At 41.4% G+C, this 21,852-nt stretch overlaps 1 protein-coding gene across 1 annotated transcript in view; it reads right to left on the bottom strand.

Moving 5' to 3' along the window:
- Positions 1 to 8,505: 8,505 nt before the first annotated feature.
- GALR1 (galanin receptor 1) overlaps positions 8,506 to 21,852 on the bottom strand; it is a 147,726-nt gene continuing 134,379 nt past the window's right edge. Inside the window, exon 3 of the mRNA XM_075921097.1 lies at positions 8,506 to 9,946. Coding sequence (XP_075777212.1) covers positions 9,746 to 9,946 — 201 coding nt within the window. The 3' untranslated portion in view covers positions 8,506 to 9,745. The remainder of the gene's footprint in view (positions 9,947 to 21,852) is intronic.

The raw sequence follows: 21,852 nt of genomic DNA, 5'->3' as shown, positions 1-21,852 counted from the left end.
ACCTAGATCTAAAAGTGAGTTTTTGTATTAAGTGAATTAAGACCATTATGAATTATTCAATTACAAACAGAGATGTCAAACATAGTTCCAAATTCATTTAAGTTGTTTATCTCTTTGACCCTACTTTACTCAGTGGCTTCTCTTCCAAGCCTTAGAAGGATTAATAGTGTCTCCACGATGGGAGAATAAGTGCCTTGCATGAGAAGTGCAAACTTAGCATTTGCTGGTTTTCTAATGTTTAGTCGTTTTTTTAAACTAACATTCATTACAATTAATTTGCTTTCAGACTACTAATATATGCCTGCAGCCTTAAATTAACCTTGATGATTTATTTTATTTTATTTTATTGTGAGGGAATCTAAATATATCAAATCAAACTGCAGATTGCTTGCTTTCTGCAGTGGTGATGGGAAGAAAAACACCACAATTTCATAAATAAAAAATGCAAGCTATCAATGTCCATTATTGAGCAGGCTGATGTGAAATGATCCCATATACCTGTACCAGTCTAAGTTTCCATCTATGCTATAACTTCTAGGGAAACCTAATGTTGCCTTGTTTATCGTCTTCAAAACAAAGTCCTCATTTAAACACTTATTTACTTACATAATGCTTCAACTACAGAAGTCCTGCCTCTGTCAACTTATTTTTACATTCTAAAAATTTAGCAGTGATACACAGGCATATTTTCAAAGATATAACTGCAATCTACCCCATACATGACAGTTGGTATCTAGTTCTAGATTATTGTTACTGGGTTTGGGGTTGATGATTTAAAAAAAAAAAAAAAAAGCAGCAATGGCTCAGTGCAATGTGATCCTATTAGATCCTATCCTGTTTTTTGTAGTCGCCATGTGGCAACTGCCAGAGCTGAAGCCAGCTGTATATGATGGCTCTGGGGGCCGGGGCTTTTGGTGGACAGGTAACATTTTATTTGAATATTTTGTATATTTATTATTTGCATAATGAATATGCAAATAAATTGCCAGTCTGACAAATGTTTATGAATGGGTCTGCTGGTCCACAGTATAAAAAAGATTGGGAACCACTGCCAAAGACAGCTCAAATTCCCTAGCTCTCAAAAGAATTGTTCAGGTGTATAAAGATATGGTAGCTATAAAAACAATCAAGTTTGAAAAAGAGTCAAAGTAAATGTGGAAGCGAAGTCACACGAGATTAGCATTTACTTATGCTAAGTACTGCTCATAGTTTACCTGTTAAAGATCTTGTATAAAGGAACTAAGCCAGTTTTCAGACTATTGGTTGAGATTCTCTGTTTTGTATGGCAGGGCAAAGAGTTCAAAACAGCTTCAAGATGTTCTAAAGGGTCTGGATCTAGCCAAAGGAGAGTTACTCTGGGACAGGAACTGCTGGCTGTGTTCTTAGGACCCTCCTGCAAAGCTGGGCATAAGGAGACTTGCTAGTGGCAGGGATGGAACAGGGAATGCTGGCGTAAAGAAAGGCTGTATCAAATAGTGCTGCAGACACACAGTCCTGCTGACTATAGGCTGTCAGATTTAATGTGAGCAAACATCTCCCGTTCCTTGGGCTAAATTATACGAGGGGACTGCTGCAGTCTTGGAAACAGCCCTTAGTGAGAATGGCACAAAGGTAGCTTAAAGCCCACTTGGGACCTCCCTGGCGTGGGCCTGTAAATTCTGTGCAGTGCCTTTTAGAATCTCACCAGGGAATTTTACAGAAGTTCTTGTAATACATTGTATCTTTGGACATGAGTCACTTGCAGAGTCATAAACAGGATCTGTGCATCAGATTAGTGAACACACATTTGGATGTTTGCCTCTGCTGCCCACTACAGTAATGGATTATCTGTAGCAAATTAATGAGAACAGGAGGAATCGTGTTCATTCTACCAGATAAAATGCATTAACCGTATTGTTTGCTCATTGATTCACAAATCATTAACAGTATATTGATCAAAGCTACAAACTATTCAGCTAACAAAATCAGCAGTGGGGGCATTCTTTGGTCAGCAGACCTTCTCCCACTTTATTAGGCAAGAATGAGACAGAGATGGATACAGAATAAATGTCCGTATCTGCTAACTCACAGAAACTGGTTGCTGCTTGTAGCAGTCCTTTGCCACCTACAAACACAACATAGCCTAAGTCACAAATTGTGTACATCAAATATGGGTAGAACTCAATGTAGTTTCAGAACTTAGCACCCAGATTCTAGCTAGTTAAGTACAGGAAAATCTCCTATAGATCATGCAGGAGAGAGAACTTAGCAACTAAAATCGGGCTTGGACCTTTATGTTCTGACTCAGACTCATCTTTATAATAAGAATCAACTTTATGTTTATTGGCTTCATTTTACAAAATAATATAAATAGCATATGGACAATGCTATAGTCTCACAGTGAAAAGTGAGAGTTAAATAGGAAACATCTGCTCTACAGTCTAGGGTAAGCATTAGAAAGCACCAACAAATCTAATGAGAAACACAAGGAAACTGCCAGGTTTAACAAGATTTTACCTGAGTGGGTGATTTTGCATAATTGTGCAGCTGTTTACTGTTCTAATCCTTTTATAGCTCATATCTCTTGAGTCTGCAGCCATACAAGCATAACATCGCTACTGGTCAAGAGCTACAAATAAAAGGGTGCAAGAGCTACAATGAGCTAAATAATGTAAGCAAGTATCCAAACAGAACAGCAGTTAGCCAATCAAAACTTGAACATCCTGTTATTAAGAAGCAACAAAAGCTGTTATGCTTATGAAAAGCACACAAGTGTGTGTGTATATATATATATATACACATTTAGAGAAAAAGGCAATACACCATATTTATTAAAAGATCAAAATATATACTGGTTGAACTGCCTCAGGCTAGTCGAGGTCTGTGCTTAAAGGGACCCGACCCCCCCATCCCAGACAGACAGTTCTCAGGTTTCTCTACTTGCTGGTCTACCTCGCTGAGGGACAGCAAAGCATTTGTTTCTCGGAGTGCTCTGCTTGCCCTCACTCAGGACACCACAGCACTCTGCGACATGGAACCAGACCTGCCCCCAGGGACTCTGGGACCCCAGGGAGAGTGCGGAGGTTGAGGTGGGGGATGTGGAGGTTGAAGAGGGGGGTGTGGAGGTTGAGGAGGAAGAGGTGGGGGGGCAGGAGTGGGAAGAGGAACAGTAGCTGGGGTGGCAGCAGGCTCAAGACTGGCATGGGGAAGCACGCTCTGCAGCAGGACCTGCAGGTGTGAACACATGGCATGGTCCTGAGCAAGCTGCTCCCGGCAGAGCTGCAGGTCCTCCTGCATCCAGGCCTGGATGGTGCAGTGCAGGGCTCGCAGGGGCCCCAGGTGCTGGTCCCGTTCCCCCTGCATCATGCTGGTGGTCTGGAGGAGCCCTCGGGTGCGGGATCATGTCCCAGGCGGGGTGATGCACCCTTCACGTGCAGCTGGTGCAGCTGTGGAGAAAGAAGGTCAGTTCTCCCTAGGGACGCAGTAGATGATGCCCAGCACCCCCTGTGAGGTGCGGACGTCTGTGTCCTGCAGTGTCAGAGCCGATGCGCTTGCACAGAGGTCATGGTCGGGATGTCTGGCTCTCCCCGGGAGTGTGAGCTGCCTCGAGACAGTACCAGTGCCCCTGTGCCCTGTACAGTGCGGCCAAGGTCAGCGGGAGATGTCCCCTACCTCTGTGTAGAAGGGGCATGTGAAGGGAGGGCGTCCTGCTGGGTCCCGCCCCGGGGTCAGGAGCATCTCATGTCTTTTCGCACATGTGTGTGCCTATCAGTCCATGGCCCCTGGGTGTCACACAGCTTGAGACACCTGCCCAAGGGTGGGATGGCACATACTCGCACGTGCACAGGTTGCTGCATGATCCATGGGAGACATGGCACACATGAGCGGTCCCTGGTCTTCGCCTCCTGCCTGGGTAGAGGACAGTGCTGGCACTTACCTGGTATGGCCTCCCTGGCCAACCCTGCCAACTCCGGTGCCAGGACAGCTGGTGGTGGCTCCTCTAGTGTGTGGGTCAGGACCCTCAGCTCCCAGCTTGCTGCTTCCCAGGCTGGCGCAGAGCACCCCGCCCCCCAGGATTCGCTCGAGGGCAGGGAAGTAGGGGCAGGTGGCATCCCCTGCTGCGGGTCCGTCCCCCCTCCCCGGGTGGCCCTGGAGTACACCTGCCACAGCTCCTTGATTTTCAGATGCACCTGCTTCTGGGTGTGCCTGTGTGCCTTTCTGGCCATGGTGGCCGCTATGTGGCCATAGACGGCTGGGTTCCTCCGCCTAGTGCAGAGATCATGGAAGTTGGGGGCTTTCCCCCAAACCTCAATGAGGTCCATGATCTCTGCACTAGTCCATGAAGGTGCATGCTCTCTACAGCCCCTGGCTGGCCCCTGGGAACTGGGGGACTGGGAGGGAGACGGCTGGCTGTCACTGGCTGCCATCGTGTGCCCACTGGCTGAGGGTTTGTGGCTGCTGGCAGGCCTGGCTATCACATGTGCCCAGTGGCCAGACTCTACCCCTTTAAGGACCCTGGGGCTGGGGTAGAGGAGAAGAGTTTTCCTGGTTGTGCCCAGAGTGGCCACCAGGGGAAACTGGGAAGGGCTGGAGACCCCCTAATTCGAAATAAGTGTCTACACAGCACTTATTTCGAATTAGCTATTTCGAATTTGGTGTTATTCCTTGTAGAATGAGGTTCAAAATAAGTGCTCCACTATTTCAAATTTATTTCAAAATAGCGGTTTGTATGTGTAGACACTATTAAAGCTAATTCGAAATAACGACTGTTATTTGAAATTAACTTTATAGTGTAGACATACCCCATGATATTTACAGGTTTTCATTATGGAATGTTCCACATTTCTTCTTGGTGGGCATGATACTTGAAACCATCAAGCACAAGCTGTATTGTCAACTTTGAAATAGAGCTCAGCAGCAAGTGGCAGCAGAGGGGCCAACACTGATCTCCCCTGGTCTGGCAATTCTCTTTGGGACCAGTCAGGTCCCCAGGATGCCAGACTAAGGAGGTACAACTTGTACATTACTTGGTTACTAGTTTTTTATAGTGCTGATTTAGTGTCTGTTTGTTGATGCATTTTGTTAATGGCTTGGTTAATTTCGTACGATAGCATTGTTGTATTTGTTTGTAATTTCTTAAGCCACTGAAAATAATTGTGTTGGGTTGCGTAGAGTGAGAAGTTTGTTTCTTTGGGTTTTTTTTCCTGCTTTAAGCAATGTGTTTAGGATTAATTATTAACTGCCCTGTCTATTAGAACAGAATTTGGTATGGCTGGCTTTTCATTTTTAGCCTGTCATTGCTGCAAATGGCAGCTAAAATTAAATACCTTACCTTACCTTAAATATTTACAGTTATATACAGTTTTCTTTCAAAATAATAATAAACATTATTTATGTGCTCTGAATCAGCCAAAGCAAGTAGGGATGAAATGATATTCTAAACAGCTAATATTAAATAACTGATTAGATTCTATGTGCTTTGCAACATAAAGGGACTCTTTCCATATCTGTGTCACACATTAAACTGCACATAAAGTCTACTAGAAGTTACTTGGTGTGCACTATGTGATTTCCCATTGTCACTTATTGAATTTTGAATATAGATCACCAGTTAAATGTTGTAAAATTAAAAAGTAGCTATGTCCTGTCACTGTGCCTCAGTGGGTCACAGCTGAGGATGCCAAATTCAGGACAAATTTCTCGAAAATAGGGCAGTATCACTCCAAACCAAAGGGTTTTGTATAATTAGATTACAATAAGCCAGTATCAAAAATCAAGTTCTCTCTCACTACATGAGTTAAGAAGAAGGCGAAGATGTAGTCTCATTAGGCATTTTGGTCCTTGTCTGACCATCCAGGCAGTGAGCTCTATGATGAGTGGTTATTGAAAACTGATTTCATCAGAGTTCTTTCAATCCTAAAATATCAGTCAGATAGCCAGATCAATATATAATTCAGCTCTTGCCCAATAATCACATTAAAGTCAATCCTTCAGCATCTACAACTTAATAATAAGAGAATTGTTAATGGTTAATAGATCGTCTATATACAAATGGATTGCAAAGTCCTTATATCACATTTGTAGCAGAGTTGGAATAGACTGCTGGCTTGTAAAGGCTATTTGATAACTTACAAAAGACTGGAAAGTCCTCTGTGCATAGTTCAAAATGTAAATCCATAGTCCAGGGAATCAAGGTGGGAAAGAGTCAAAATGATATCTCAAGGCAGAAGTGGCAGAAGCATCCCAAAAGTGAATTGGCCACTAGTGCCTGGTTCTGCCCCCACTAGGGAAGTTAAAAATCGTGCAATAGGTTAACCATGTCATGGCTGAAAATCTCAGCGGTTACACGGTTACCCATGCGGAGGGCTCTGAAGTGTAAAGCTTGGCTTTATACTGCAAAGTCCGCAGCACAGCCTCCCTGGGAGCAGGGCCACCAGCTGCTAGAGGCTAGTCTGGTGACCAGCTGCCAGCACCACCCTGATGGCCAAAGAACAATGCAGGGCAGCGCTGCAAAAGAACCTACCCAAGAAAGAGAGACAAAAGTCACATCAAGAAAAGAAGATCAACATCATAGCTGCTGTAAACTGATGACTCATGGTGATACAGTGCCCTGGGGCTGTGGGACGGGACAGGATCTATGGACTAAAACATATAAAAAGAGGGGTGCAAAATTACAGAATTGGGTCTTTCCATTTTATGATTATCCTCCAAGAGCATCAATGCTCACTGACACAGCCCAACTTTCCTCCACATGTCTAAACTGATTGGCCAGGGAAATAGCACGAGCTACTGAGGCTGGTAACTATATCCACCCCCGTAGAATTGTGTGTGTGTGTGTGTGTATAATTTTAGTAGCTAGGAACAGTACATGAATTCTGCCTTCACAATAAATGTGGCATGTTGCCTTATCTGCCAAATAAGATTCTGCTAGTTCTGTTTCTACAAGTGTAACAATCTAAGACCCAATCCTGAAAGCTGCTAAGCGCCTACTGTACATGAATATTTCTGTTAGAAATATGATTTTGACAAAAGGGTCCATGATTTCCTTCTCTTAACCCAGCTGATAGAGTGTGCCTGAAAGAACAGCTGCACCCAAGGTTTTATGAAGTCCAGAATGGTCAGGGAGACACATTTGATTTTAACAGATGCTCAGCACTTTCTCACGTTTGCTTATTGCTTGCATTTCCCATCATATTTTTCTTATCCAAATGTCTCACAATTTAAACTATTAGAGATTAAATTGTTTTGTACATAGGAATCCTGGGTAAAATTTTGAGATGTGTAAATAGCCAATTGTTTAAGGTGCAAGCCTAAGAGATTCTGGTTCTGTTTCAGAGAGTCTAACAAATTAGTTTGATTAGCTGACATTCTGAGAGGGACAGAAGAGCAGATCTACCCTTAAATACTTTCTTAGGCTACACCTAGACTGCACTGTTTTTCCAGGATACCAAAGGTATCCCAGAAAAGCAATGCCATGTGCAAGGAAAGCATCCACTTTTTCAGAAAACATTTCAAAAAAGCAGACACACTCTTTTGCCATCCCTGTAAACCTTGTTTTATGAGGAATAAGGAATTTACAAGGAATAAGGAATTTTTTTCTGAAATCTGGCACCATGTAGGTACACCACATTTTGGAAAAGCCTCTTTCAACAGTAAAGCAGAAAAAGATATTCAATTTGCCTACTTCAAATTGTGTTTCTTTTTCCGATTTATCTTTGCAATGTGGACCTAGCCTCAGATATATTTTGATTCAACTCTAAATTTAGCCTTTAGACTTTAAAGGTCAAGTTCCCAATGCAGCCTTTAATTCTTCAAATGAATAATGTGGAAGGACAACAACTTGCATGAGGGAACGTCCATCCCCTCCAAAAATTGCATATGAAAACAGGAAAGTGCATGATCAAAATAGGCATCATCTAAATGCCCACGATTGCCCTTCTGAAGTCAAATAAAGAGTTTTTGCAAACCCAAACCCATCTGCTTGCCATTTTAAAAATACAAATTAGGACTTCCCTTTGGAACACTGCTCCATCTGCACATTTCAAACAGATAATGGATTGCTGTTTTAAATCAGTTTTCAATTACCATTTATGTTATGAGATCTTATACTCAAGGGTACTTAAATTAGTACTATGTGAGTATGTAAACATGCTAACTAATTGACAAATACTGTTTGCCTTGAGTCTCTCTCAAAATATTTAACTAGAATACCAAAATGATTATTTGCACTGCTTGCTTTCTGTAAAATAGTTTACCTATCTCTTCAAGTTCCTTGCTGAAAGCACAACATTTTTTTACTCTTAATTTGCATGGCTCCAGCTCATGTTACTAATATGTGGTACATTAAAAATGATCCTGGCCTATCAAATCAAAAGAAATGTCACAAGGAGCAATTATTTATGGTTTCTGAAGACAATGGAGAAAATTGATAAAGATTTCTGGCTAGAGTCTGTTCTGAATTAAAAATGATCCTGGCCTATCAAATCAAAAGAAATGTCACAAGGAGCAATTATTTATGGTTTCTGAAGACAATGGAGAAAATAGATAAAGATTTCTGGCTAGAGTCTGTTCTGAATTAAATGGTGTTTACACCAAAGTCCTTCCAATTTCTAAACAGACATTTCATGGACCTCATTAAACCATCTGAGGAAAATTGGTTTCATTTTATTTTACCATAATGCCTCGGTGCAATTTAACATCACCAGGCAGTTCCAAGGTAATAGAGCATACTGGAAACAGAAATGACCTCTTTTGATGGCATTGATTAGACTGAGATGTTTTATGCATTCATTAAATTGAATTCACAAATGCTAGATGAGAATGAGGACCAACCTGCAAATGTCTGACTAAAAATGTCTGAGCTGCAAATGTCTGACTAAAAATGAACTGTAGATGTAAAAAATTAGGACAGCAGAAAGGAAAGCTAAGGTGATGCTTCAGTTAAATACCACAGAGTTTGGTTGAGTTAGATTGTGAATTGGACTGATGAATTTCTGTCATCTTAGCAAATCCTCTCTGAATAGAATTTGGCATCTACATCCTTCAATATCAGAGATGTTGGACTAATTTTATTAATCTTACTTTTACACAGAAGTTTTTCATACTCAGTAATCCCAGAGGATTTTATAAATTATATGCAGTGATTATTGCCATGGATTTTCCATCGCCACCGTTTTTTGTATCTAGATTGGATGTTTTTTTCGAATAAAGATATGCTCTAGCTCAAATGGAAGCAATTCAGATTTAGCCTGCATTATTCAGGAACTCAGAGTAGATGATCTGTGACCCCCTTCTGGTCTTGAAGTATACATATCTATTCTGCCATATCTGAAATTCCATCGCCTCAGGATACAATACAGCAGATATTTGGCAACACACAGCAACAATAATCAGCAATTTAGGGTGTAAAGTAAAGAACACCTTGGGGAACTCACACTGCAGGTAGGTTTAATGTTCAACAATCAATGCATAGCTTATCTGCCATCTCACTACCCACTGAGTCCTTTGCTGAATTAAATTTAATCACTAAAGAAGCAGTTTTAATATCTTCTTTGAGAAAAAGACTTCAAGGAAATCTTGAAATAACGGCAAGGAACATTGTATCACCCCTGAGTATAGTGCAGTAGAATTTAGATTAGAATCTGTTGACACTCTGTCTTCAATGGTCAGACCAGTAGTGTTATTAAGAAGTCTTCACACTTCCTCCTTGCTTCAGATGTGGAAGCAGAAATCTTATTTTGACAAAAGGGTCCATGGTCTCCTTCTCTCAACCCATCTGACAGAGTGTGCCTGAGAGAACAGCTGCAGCCAAGGACTTATGAAGTTCAGAAGTATGAGAGAGACACATTTTGACATAACTGAAGTAATCTATGATTAATACCTGAAAGTTCCAACACACTGACACCTGATTTGACCTCTGGCATTTTCCATCTGACTGGTCCTTTATCACTGACACAGGAAGGAGAAGCTGTCAAGGAACAAAAGAATAACTCAGATTCTAATGAAAGACTGATATGGAGAACATCAGAGCTAGTCATAAAGACTTTCTAAACTGCCTGGAGAAGAGTTATTTGAGGAAAGTGAGTGGTAAAGACCAACTCTAGAGAGATGTGCTGACAACTCCCCCTCTCGAGGTAGTTGACACATTGGATTTATAGAAATGTGCTGGATGGATTGAGAATTTAATGTGTGTGTTATTAGATAGCTGTTAAATATATATATAACTTTGCTTTCTTCTAAGCAGGAAGATGTAGAGATATGTCTGTGAAAGCCATTTAACAGTTTTTGCAAACCCCAAGGATAAATTCAGTTTTTGAAGTTACTATGTTAGTCTACACATTTGGGCTACGTCTACACTGGCCCCAAATTCCGGAAAAGGCATGCAAAGCAGGTAAGTCAGCATAGGGAAATCCGCGGGGGATTTAAATATCCCCCGCGGATTTAAATAAACATGTCCGCCGCTTTTTTTCCGGCTTGGGGAAAAGCCGGAAAAAAGCATCTAGACTGGCACGATCCTCCGGAATAAAGCCCTTTTCCGGAGGATCTCTTATTCCTACTTTCATTATTCCCGCGGATTTCCCTATGCTGACTTACCTGCTTTGCATCCCTTTTCCGGAATTTGGGGCCAGTGTAGACGTAGCCTTGTAGTTTAAAATTTGCTTTAATATATTTCATTAGTGTTTTGTTGAAGATTATAAAATCATATTTCTAAAAAAAATCATTATCCTCCCATTGGTTGCTATCAGGCATAAGGGCACCAGTATAATAGTACTGAGTAGGAACCCATAAATCCTAAGGACGGTCCTGTGTGAGGGCACGAGTGAGAGGTTCCATGCTTTCAGTTCAGATGCCTTGGGGTACATCTATACTACTTCCTTCTTGCACAAAAGCCTATGCAAATTAAGCACATTCACATATTGTCACACTTCATTTGCATAATTAATCAGAGGGCATTTTTGCGCAAAAGCCTCTTACGCAAAAAGGGCCCCTGATTAATTATGCAAATGAAGCATGGCAATGTGCTAATCCACACTTCATTTGCATAGGCTTTTGCGCAAGAAGAAAGCAGCATAGTCGTAGCCCAAGTCACCACATCCTGCAGCAGCCCAGAACTTCAATAGGTGTAGGAATAGTTCCACTCTGTTCCAGGAAGAATCTCCAGACAATGTAGCTGCTAAAAATCTAAGGAGTCTTTACTTAATATGTGCAAATAGAGTTTTCCCCAAAGGCAAAGAGGTACTAGAGATGTTCCAAGAAAAGGTCACCAGCATTAAATAAAATAGGCAAACCAATGTATTTTGTCCTCTAGATTTCTTCTTAGAAGCCACTGAACTATTTTTGTTTTAATAATTATAATATTGATTTAAAAATCCCTGACACGCACTTAGTAAGGAAAATTTCAGCCCCAAAAGTTAAACTTTTACAGAGTCACAAGCAACTGAATACGAAGTATTACAATGAAAAGCACTGGGTAACCCTAAAAATAGGCCCCATCTATAATAATATTAAAGGTAACATGAAAAAGGTGTTATGTATACATGTATGTTCCTTTTGGTTTTCTATTATACAGTTTTTCTTAAATAGTTTTTAGCTGACTTTCTAACCTTTGAAATTTGAAGCATACTAAAAGTATTGTATATCTTATCTTTTTTTGAGGATCTTCAATGCCATGAGTACAGAAATGGGGCAACATACTCCACAATCAACTGTAGAAGTAGAGATGTTGAATATTTCACCAAGGCTGTGTCTACATTGGTATGATCTTGCCCCAAAGCAGCCGCTTTTGTGCAAAAACATGCCACCTGTCTACACTGGCGGGGAGTTCTTATGCAAGAACACTGACATTCTAATGTGTGAAATCAGTGCTTCTTGCGCAAGAACTATGATGCTCCCGCTCAGGAATAAGCCCTGTTCTTGTGCAAGAGGCCAGTGTAGACAGGCAACATGAATTTTCTTGCGCAAGAAAGCCCGATGGCTACACTGGCACGGATGCTCTTGCACAAAAGCACATGCCAGTGTAAACGCTCTCTTGCGCAAATACTTTAACGCAAGAACTCTTGCGTTAAAGAGTATTTGCGCAAGATCATGCCAATGTAGACACAGCTAATAGTTTTTTTTCTCTGATGTTCCCCAGTCAAGGATTATTTCTTACAGTATATTAGATACCAATTTGTCAATCTAGTCTTCAAAGTCTCAAGGGACAAGGCTTCCAGAACCAAAGATGTTCTCTAGTCAGGAGGAAATTTTCCCATTAATTAGCCTAAGCTTTCCATTTTTTTTAAGTTTCATCCCATTACTCCTAGCTGTATCCTCTTGGATCATCTTAAGCAGTTCCTCTCATCCTTAGAATAGTTAGAGATTGTTATCACAGCTCCTTTGAGCTATCGTTTAGCCAAGTTATATGCATTTAGCCAAGTTATATGCATCTTTTTAGTCAGTCACTTCAGTTTTATCATTTGTCACTGCTATTCTCTGAACTCTGTCCATTTTGTTTATAACATTTTCCAGTAATGAGGTGCCCAAAACTGAAATCAATCTTGTGGATGGAACCAGACCCTGTAATAGTCTGTAATTACCTCTCTACTCTGTTAATTGATTAAATGGCCATTTTTTATAAAAACGATAAACCTGCCATCATATATATTTTGCTGTTTCTCCTTGCCTGTCCCTACCATCACTCTGAGTTTTAATATTTGCAATTTGCATATTTTTCTCTTCCATTGATTATCCACCATTAAAAATTTATCTTTCAATTGTTTAAAATATAAATTAAGTCAAAATTCCTCCCAAGCTTGGCTATATGGTACGTTTTCTTAGCAGGACCCCCTGTATTCTCACACTTAGAGCATCTCTAGACTACATGCCTCTGTCGTCAGAGGCATGTAGATTAGGCTACCTGGCATAGGGAAATGAAGCTGCGATTTAAATAATAGCGGCTTCATTTAAATGAAAATGGCTGTCGCACTCTGCCGACCAGCTGATGATCAGCTGTTTGTCAGCAGATCGGGGAAGTCTAGAAGCTCCGCGGTTGACAAGGAAGCCTTTGTTGACTGGCACAGGTAAACCTGGTTTCACGAGGCATACCTGTGCTGGTCAACAAAGTCTTCCTTGTCGACCATGGCACGTCTAGACTGCCCCGATCTGCTGACAAACAGCTGATCATCAGCTGGTCGGCAGAGTGCAGCAGCCATTTTAATTTAAATGAAGCCGCAAGTATTTAAATCGCGGCTTCATTTCCCTATGCCGGGTAGCCTAATCTACACGCCTCTGACAACAGAGGCATGTAGTCTAGACGTACCCTTAGTTACTTCATGTTTTCTTTACGTTTCATACAGACTAGATTCTCCTGTTAGCACAAGTCAGTGGTAACTACTCTGCGTCTTTCACAGAATCACCTACACTTAGAATGACTTTATAAAGTCCTAGATCTTCTCTCCTTATCCTAGTTGTTCCTCATTATAATGGGTTGCACTAACTTCTTTAAGCATCCCTCTAGTGCCCAACACTGGTGCTGCTATCCTATTCAACTCTCAGCATTCCCTGCAGACTCCAGCCTACTTCTGGCAGTCTTCTGTGACCTGGCCCTTTCCCTGAGTCCTACTATCCAAAGCAAGGGTGGAGAACCTTTTTTTGGGTCGGGGTCACTGACCCACATAAAAATCAGTCAAGGGCCGCAAAAAAGTGAGAAGCAAAAAAAAATTTTTTTAAAAACAAACCCCAAAACATCACACTGAGATGGCCTCCAACTGAGAAGCAGAAAGACTGCCCACACTCCCCTCACACATCAGAGGCTAGGGGCGCAGAATAGTAGATTTTATGAGACCCCCTGGGATCTGGGCTGTGTAAGCCCCAATGACCAATTCATACTCTAAATACAAAGTCCTTCATTAGTTCTGTCCAAGTCCAGAAGTATGTGATCGTCCACTCTAGGGCACAACTCAAAAAAATCACTTTCCTCCTTTTCTCATTAATCCAAAATTCTTACTATTTCTCAAATGTTTCTGTACTAGGCTTTTAAATTCCTGATTACTCAAAGCTATTTCTAAGTCAATCTTTACATTTCTTACAGCATTTTAGCTGCTTTGTCCACTATTTTGTTCCTTTTTATCCCAATGTACACTGAGATCCAAGCGAATGCTGCTTGTATCCCCATCTGTGCTAACTCTAGTATTAAAAATATAATTCCAGGATAAAATCATTTCTGCATACTGAGCCAGAGCCATCCCTAGGGAACAGCAAATCAGGGTGATGGCTTGAGGTCCAACTTTTGGGAAGCCCCGGGGGCCAGTGCAACTGGCCAGTATAATTCGTCCTAGAAGTGACAGGTCGATACTGGAAGTGACAGTTTCATTACTTCTGCCTAGGCTCAATATCTCTCTGGGAAGAGACCTGTGATGAGACACCCATAAGGCCTGATATTAAATCCAAAAACAGGATAACCACAGGATGTCCACCGCAGATCCAAATCAATGCCACCACTGTTGTATTAGTTCAATTGTTATGACAGCTACAGAATCAGATATTCTTTTAAATGTACTATTTCCCAGTTTTGCTATGCAACATGCTCTTCTTTTTGCTTTTCTTTTTTGGACCAATTTGTATCTATTAGACAAAACTGACTCTCTTTGTCATCTATATACTGGTACAGTTCATTTGTATACCTACTCTCTTGATTTTTTTAAAATAATTCTTTGCACTGTTGTCTTACTTCCTTTATACTTCATTAGATCTTCACTATTGATTGTATTTTTTTACTCTTTATGGGCTTTGCTCCTTTCTTTAACTGTCATTTTGCACTCCTTATTCCACTACGGAAGTGAGTTTTTAAGTTTTGTGTTATTTCAAAGGCTATCAATCCCTTTATTACACTAATACTGAAATTTTCCCAGTCAGTTCGACTCACACAGTGATTATTCACAAATTCAACACATTTACTTTTGAATAGCTCCCAGTAAGCTGTCTCAGAATTCCAGGTGTATAATTCTGTATTAACTTCAACCTTACCTTGCCCTTGAAAAATAATAAGTATAGGGAAATGATCACTCCCCATTCCTTCTCACTTATATACTTCCCTTTTACATTTACTGGCAGTATCTACTATTATAATTCCCATGTCTAAGGAGGAAAAACTACCATCTATTGCATTAAATCTGTTTGGAGTGTCTTTATTTAAAACCACTAGATTATTCCATCAATGAACTTGTTTAAGCATGTGCTATTTCTATCACTTGTCTTACTTTCCCACTATTTGTTAGGACTGTTTAGACATACAATATATGGTCTTTTGACATTTTTATCATTTCTTGTAACTCTGAATTTTCTAAATTTCTACATGGGTTATCCACTATATAGTTGAGATAGACAGATAAACAAACTGTCTGTCCTTTATAGATGGCTGAAGCTCCTCCTCCCCCTGTCTTCTCCCCCTTCCCCCCCCCCCCCCCCCATTTATACGGGAACATCACTGGCTGTTTCCCTTCATCAGGAAGAAAGGAGAAAGTGCACAGTTTTCTGCCCTCCTCACTCTGGCTGGGAAGTGAAGGAGGTAGATTAACCAGGACTTACCCCAGCTGTGAGATATGCACCTCTACCCCAGCTATGCCCACTGGAATTGCAGTGGCCATGGACAGGTGCCTCTCACCTGGCCCACACTGCTGTGGTAAGAGAGGGCTAGGGTAGTCCTTGCTCCCCAGGGCAACCTGCAGACTGAACCCCTCCTCCTTAGCCCCACTCCAGAGTAATGATTTAAATGAAGCATGTACATTTTTGTTTTATTTTCCAAAAAGCAAAATAATTGAGTTAAGAACCAGAACAATTCTCTCTCTCTATGGGCATGTCTACACTGCAGCATTCTTTCAAAAAATAACAAGGTGAGCATCTACACTGCAAGCTCATTATTCCAAAATTATTTCTAAATAAAAGGCTTCTTATTCCGGAGTAATAAACCCCCACCTCACGAGGAATAACACCTATTTCAAAATAGTTATTTCAAAATAGGGAGTGTGTGGACAGTGCAGCTGTGCTTATTTGGAAATAAATGGCCTCTAGGGATTCTCACAGCTGCCGTGGTGGCCACTTTGTCCATACCCCTCAGAACTCTATAACTCCCCTTCCCCTGCAGGCTTTAAAGGTGCAGGCACAGGGGAAAGGGCTTGTGGCACAAGGAAGACTCTGACAGTCCTGTGCCACACACCAACAGGGGCGGCCCGTCCATATAGGCGAACTAGGCGGTCGCCTAGGGCACCAAGTTAAATGGGGTGCCAAATGGTGGTGCAATATCATTGAGGGGTTTGGAGGTGGGAGCGCCAATTGCATGGTTCACCTAAGGTGCCAGTTGCTGGCAGCTAGTCTAGGGCCGCCCCTGCACACCAATAGCCTTCATTGTCTTCCCTGCTGCCATGAATGACCGTAGCGCTTCCACTGAGCCTTCCACAACTGCAAGCGAGCCGGCAGCCAGCTCCCAAGCCCCTGCCCAGGAGTGGAAGAGGAGGACCCCTCCTGGTCTGGTGTGAAGATCCTGGAGCAAATTGAGGGCTGGGGAGAAGAAGCCCCCCACACACACACCTTGTTTTTGTCTTCGTCCTGGAAATGCCCATTGTGAGCCTCCCGGAGGGCAGGACTGTGGATAAAGAGGAGGAGGTGGCCAAGGAGGAGGAGGCCAGCACTGACACCAGGCTCACCAGCCAGGAGCTCATCCTGTCCCTGGAGCCGATACCTCCCTCCCAAGATTTCTCCCAGGGTTCGGACAAAGCCAGGGAAGGCCCATCAGGTGAGTTCCAATACTTACCCTAGACACACACAGGGGGAAGCAGCGGGTGGTGTGGGGATGTGTGCCTGGGGATCACACAGCAGCCTGTGCACATGGGTGTACGTGGAGCGCCAATCCAGAGCACACTACCACATGAGGCTGTCACAAAGGAACCAGTCTCTCCTCACAAGGTTCCTGCATAGGCCTGACTTACTCCTGACACCTTCCCACCACAAGCCACCACTAGGGAGGATGGGGTAAGGAAAACACACAGCAGTGCCTCACATGTCATAGGTTCTTAGCCAAACTCTTGGGGCAGCATCCACTCCCAGGCAAGCGCAGTGAGGTGGAGGACACTGAGCCTCTGCATGGGAACCTGCTAGTAGGGAAGATGAGGAGGGGAACCCAGTTCCACCCTCTTCGGCAAGCAGCATCTGCTACTTACACACGCCTCCCCCAACACCTTCCCTCCTCCCCTGCAGTGGACAGGTAAAGAAGTCCTCTCCCTGTGGTACGCCACCATTGCTATACCAAGCATGTGCATGGCACAGAGGGAAGCTAAACCACATCATCGCCTCCCTCCCACCAGCAGACTTCCGGCCTGGCTGTCCCCTTCCAATGCTTGCTTGTCCCTGGGTCATGGGATTAGTGAGGCTCCCCTGGGATGTCCGTGCCCCTTCAGGACAGTGCCCACTGTCTAGGCCACAGATGGTACATTCTGTCACACTCACATTTGTTCTTTTTCCTTGTTTTACTTACATTTAATAATGAGAATTTTTATTCATTACATTTTGTGGAGGCCAACTGACTTCTTTCTTTTTCCTTCCTCTATCTGCTCTAAGAGAGCAGAAGCACCTAACTGAAGTTTCCTATGTAAAATGCAGATTCCTATGTATTTGTTTGAAGCACATCACCATCGTCTGAACCAAGACTATTCAGTGTTGCCTCAGAAATTAGGACTAGGCTTCAGACACAGTGTCTCCTGGTTTGACTGCCCTTCTCACTTTTCTGCATAGCTGGACCAGCTGTGACTGAGGCACTTCCACCATCTCCCACACCAAATTACACCTCTACACGCTGTGTAGACAGCACCAAATTTCTAAATTACCTCAAAATAAGCTATGTAGTTTATTTCGAGGGAAGGGTGAGTGATGATGCACCCATAGAGTTAACATCACCTACTCTTATTATATGGCTCAGGAATCTCACTGTTATTTTATTTTTATTTCCTTCCTCAGCTTTGCCTTTTTTGATGACATTATCATCATCTGATCCTGCTTCTACTCTTTTTCTTTTTGTCTCCCCTACTTTGTATCCATTCTCCCTTTCTAATAGACTCTCATTTGGTTTCATTGTGACTTTATTTGGGATCCAGGTCCTCGCCACCCAGAAATCCCCAGCTGTTTTGCTGACAGCTGGCAGTTCCATTTACTTCAGCCTGTTGTGCCTGGATTGGCCGTTGCTGGTCTCCAGACTTTCTAGCTGCTAGTAGACCAGATCTCATCGTCCCCAAGATGGCTTCTTCTAGGTTGCCTTTGTAGGTCTAATGCTTGATAGTCTTTTTTGTCTCCAAAAACGTTTTTATGGATTAAAGTAGAGTAGAGCAGCTGAGCCTCCAGAAGGGGGCCACAAAGTCCTGGTACATTCTGTCACATTCATATTTGTTCTTTTTCCTTGTTTTACATACATTGGATAATGAGTTAATTGTTATTCATTACATTTTGTGGAGGCCAACTGACTTTTCTTTCTTTTTCCTTCCTCTATCTGCTCTAAAAGAGCAGAAGCACCTAACTGCAGTTTCCTATGTAAAATGCAGATTCCTATGTATTTGTTTTTATTATACCAAAATCCATGAGTGCTTCAGGTGGCTTATGAAGATATTATTGATAATAATTATTATTCTAGAGATGCATAAAAAGTTGCAAATCTGTTCACAGGAACAAAATGTTTCTGCTTTGCTTTGCTAATAGCACGTAATTTATAGATTTAATAAACTTTAAACAAAACCTATTTATTATTTGTCGTGCTTCTTTCAAGATGTATTTAATTTATTTTTGTAAGACCGAGGCAACACAGGAAAGTTCTGTACTGTATAGAATCCTCCCATTACTAACATGCAGTTCTGGGAGATAGCAATAATTCTGACCCAGATTTATTTCAGTCCTGCAGTTTTCAAGCAGGATCTCTTCACAAAATGAAGGGTTAGTTCAGAAAAATTATGACGATTAAAAATAGAACTAGAAAGATAAGCCTGCCCCCACCAATTTCCACACACGGCCACTCCTTGTGCAGAACTTCACCATCCCATATGACACCCTCCATTAAGAATCCTGCTTTCACCTGTCTGCAGGATCTGAGGTTCTCTGTGGAGAAAATGAGTGGGACAAGGAGGAGTGGGCAGACAAAATGGGACTGGGGGATGCAGAGTCCATTTAGACAAACACAAATTCCCTGGAGAAGATAATCTTTCCCCTTGATCTTACTCTGGGAAATATTCTTTCTTCTGCAGAGCTTCCTCCATGTCTAAGGAACTGCTGAAATCAGGAGAAATTCTTGGAGTCAGTGTATAGGCACACAGCCCCCATGCAAAAGGCCTTGGGCTCTCATGAATCTTCCAGGATTTCTTCAAATCCTTGGAGATCCACCAGCTCTAAGGAGGGGCAAATCTTTGCCTCTAATAAAGAGATGAGATAGCATCTCCATAAAGGGAGAATCTCCTGGAGGTGTATTCTAAGATCATCTTCCCCACTACCTGCTTCTCATTTGTTTCTTCATGAGAGAATGATGTAAGCTTATGCTTCCTCCTTGAAAAACCTAAGCCTTTTACTATAAAAATATTTTGCCTCACTTTGTTTCTTTTGGTCTTTCTAGAACATTTATGTAGAATGATGATAAGTGAATGAATAGTAAGACAGTCAGCTATCGATGATGAATCATTTCATTTTCTCTAGAGCTTAAAGATGATGCAATGTCCATTAGAGGATGAAGATTTATTTTCATTTGAAGGGCTAGTCTGTCACTCCTACCTCAAAATGCAATATTTTGTCTGTATTTTTAATAATAGTAGGACAGTTTGTTAGAAACATGCTTTCAATTCCAACTGTTCATTCTGCTGTCCAAGTGCTCAGAGTATAGTTTTGTAAAAATGACTAACACAAAGGAAGTCACTCTCTCAGGAAGTATCTTGTGTAAATTGTCTAATACAATTTAATTCAAATGAAAATAGCACATTCTGTTACTTCTGGCTTCACAAAATGAAAAAAAAAAGTCCTTCAGATAAAAATTTACCATTACGAAAACTTCCATAAGATGAGTAAGAACTACCTGTGTAGCTTGTGGTAAATAGAACATAAAGGAATAGACCAAAATACATGTTTCACCTTTTTTTTGTACAGCAACAGTATGAATATGTATTTACAGCAACAGTGTGTATGGGAAATGATTTGATATCTTTGGGCAACAATCCAGCTATATTTCATTGTCATAAAAATATTTTATACTACCAAAATTTTCCCCATTTTCATGACTTGCTTTAATTTAGTAATGTCTGACTTGACAGGAACAAGTGTTTGTGCTGTTTCACTAGGCAAGAGTGGTGTGGCAGTTTCTGACAATTTGGGTATAGAACATACCAGTTTACACCAGCTGAATATCTGGCCTGCAGATGCAAATCCTGCAGGAAAACATGGCAATCCTCTCAAAAGATTTCAATTCATTCAGGTGCCAAGGGTTATTTTGCTTTTGACTAATGTTTGCTTCAGGGTGCTAGAATGAGAACTACAACACTGTTTTTAAGCTAATAAGCACAAGGTTCAATCCCTGCACCTCACCCTATTTCCTCTGCCCTTTTGTAATAATTGTTCAAACATGTAAAAAGCTGCCCCTGTTCAGGAGTTACTATTCTTACTGGAAACATTTTCTTTTCAAAATGATTTCCCAGGATGACACTGCTACAATCACAAGAATTTTAAAAAATCAGAATGATTTGCAATAATGCTATTGTCTCCTCAAAGACACATGATGTCAATGAGAACTGTCTGCTCTCAGAACCTCTTCTGATCAGTTAGCACATATGCTAAGGAATTCTATTCTGTACCCTAGTAAAGACACATTAAATCAAACGCTGAGGGCATGCCCATTGGCACTAGTACTCCTCACGGTTAGGAAGAGTAAGGGAAGTCGATGGGAGCATTTCTCCTGCCAACCTCTTTCTGTGGAAAATGTGCCAAGCTTAAGGTACGTCAAATCCAGCTAAGTTATTTACATAACTGGAGTTGCACATCTTAAGCCAACCTTCCCTACCACAGCGTACACCTGGCTTTAGACTATGTGCTAACTACTTAAGTTTAAAACAATGTATTCCACCTTGCCTTTAATTGTAATGCTTGAAGTACCTTTCCCAGACCTGAAGAAGAGCTTAGTGTGTGGCTTGAAAGCTTGTCTCATCAACAGGTGATGGTACAATAAAAGATATTATCCCCCTCCCCAACTTGCCTTTGTGCTTTTTTACTTACCTTCCTAAAGCAAGGTTGTTTCATATTAATCAGTAACCATTAAAACATGTTGATTTGCAACTAAATGTAGACTTTAAACTAAATTTAACACTTTTTTTCTGTCAGACTCACTGTAGCTATACAGATCTATTTAAGCAACTATATAGCTTAACTTACATTTATTCAGATTCTTAATTACTATCCTATTTATTGTTAGAAAAGAGAGCAAGCTTCATTTTGAATTGAATAAATTATTAACTTTTTCTTGATATCTGTATCAAACTCTGTATGGAATTCAAATTCAGTTCAAAAAGCACAAAAAAAAGTATTTATTTTCTATTTAACTGATACAACTCTTTTAAATTTGCTGGTTTGCATTTGAAACTGATTTCTTAAACAATTGGGCTACGTCTAGACTGGCATGATTTTCCACAAATGCTTTTAACGGAAAAGTTTTCTGTTAAAAGCACTTGCGGAAAAGAGTGTCTAGATTGGCACGGACGCTTTTCTGCAAAAGCACTTTTTTGGAACTTTTTTGGGACTTCAGTGGGAGTTTTTTGTGTTCCTGCCATTCCTGGCTGCCACAATAGGCTCTTAGAGTGGTTTCAGCTAGCACAACCTTCGGGCTGTTCT

Source organism: Pelodiscus sinensis, chromosome 2 (assembly GCF_049634645.1).
Source record: "Pelodiscus sinensis isolate JC-2024 chromosome 2, ASM4963464v1, whole genome shotgun sequence".
Classification (NCBI taxonomy): Eukaryota; Metazoa; Chordata; order Testudines; family Trionychidae; genus Pelodiscus; species Pelodiscus sinensis.
Note: the sequence above shows the minus strand (reverse complement) of the source record. Positions and strands in the feature narration are given on the sequence as shown.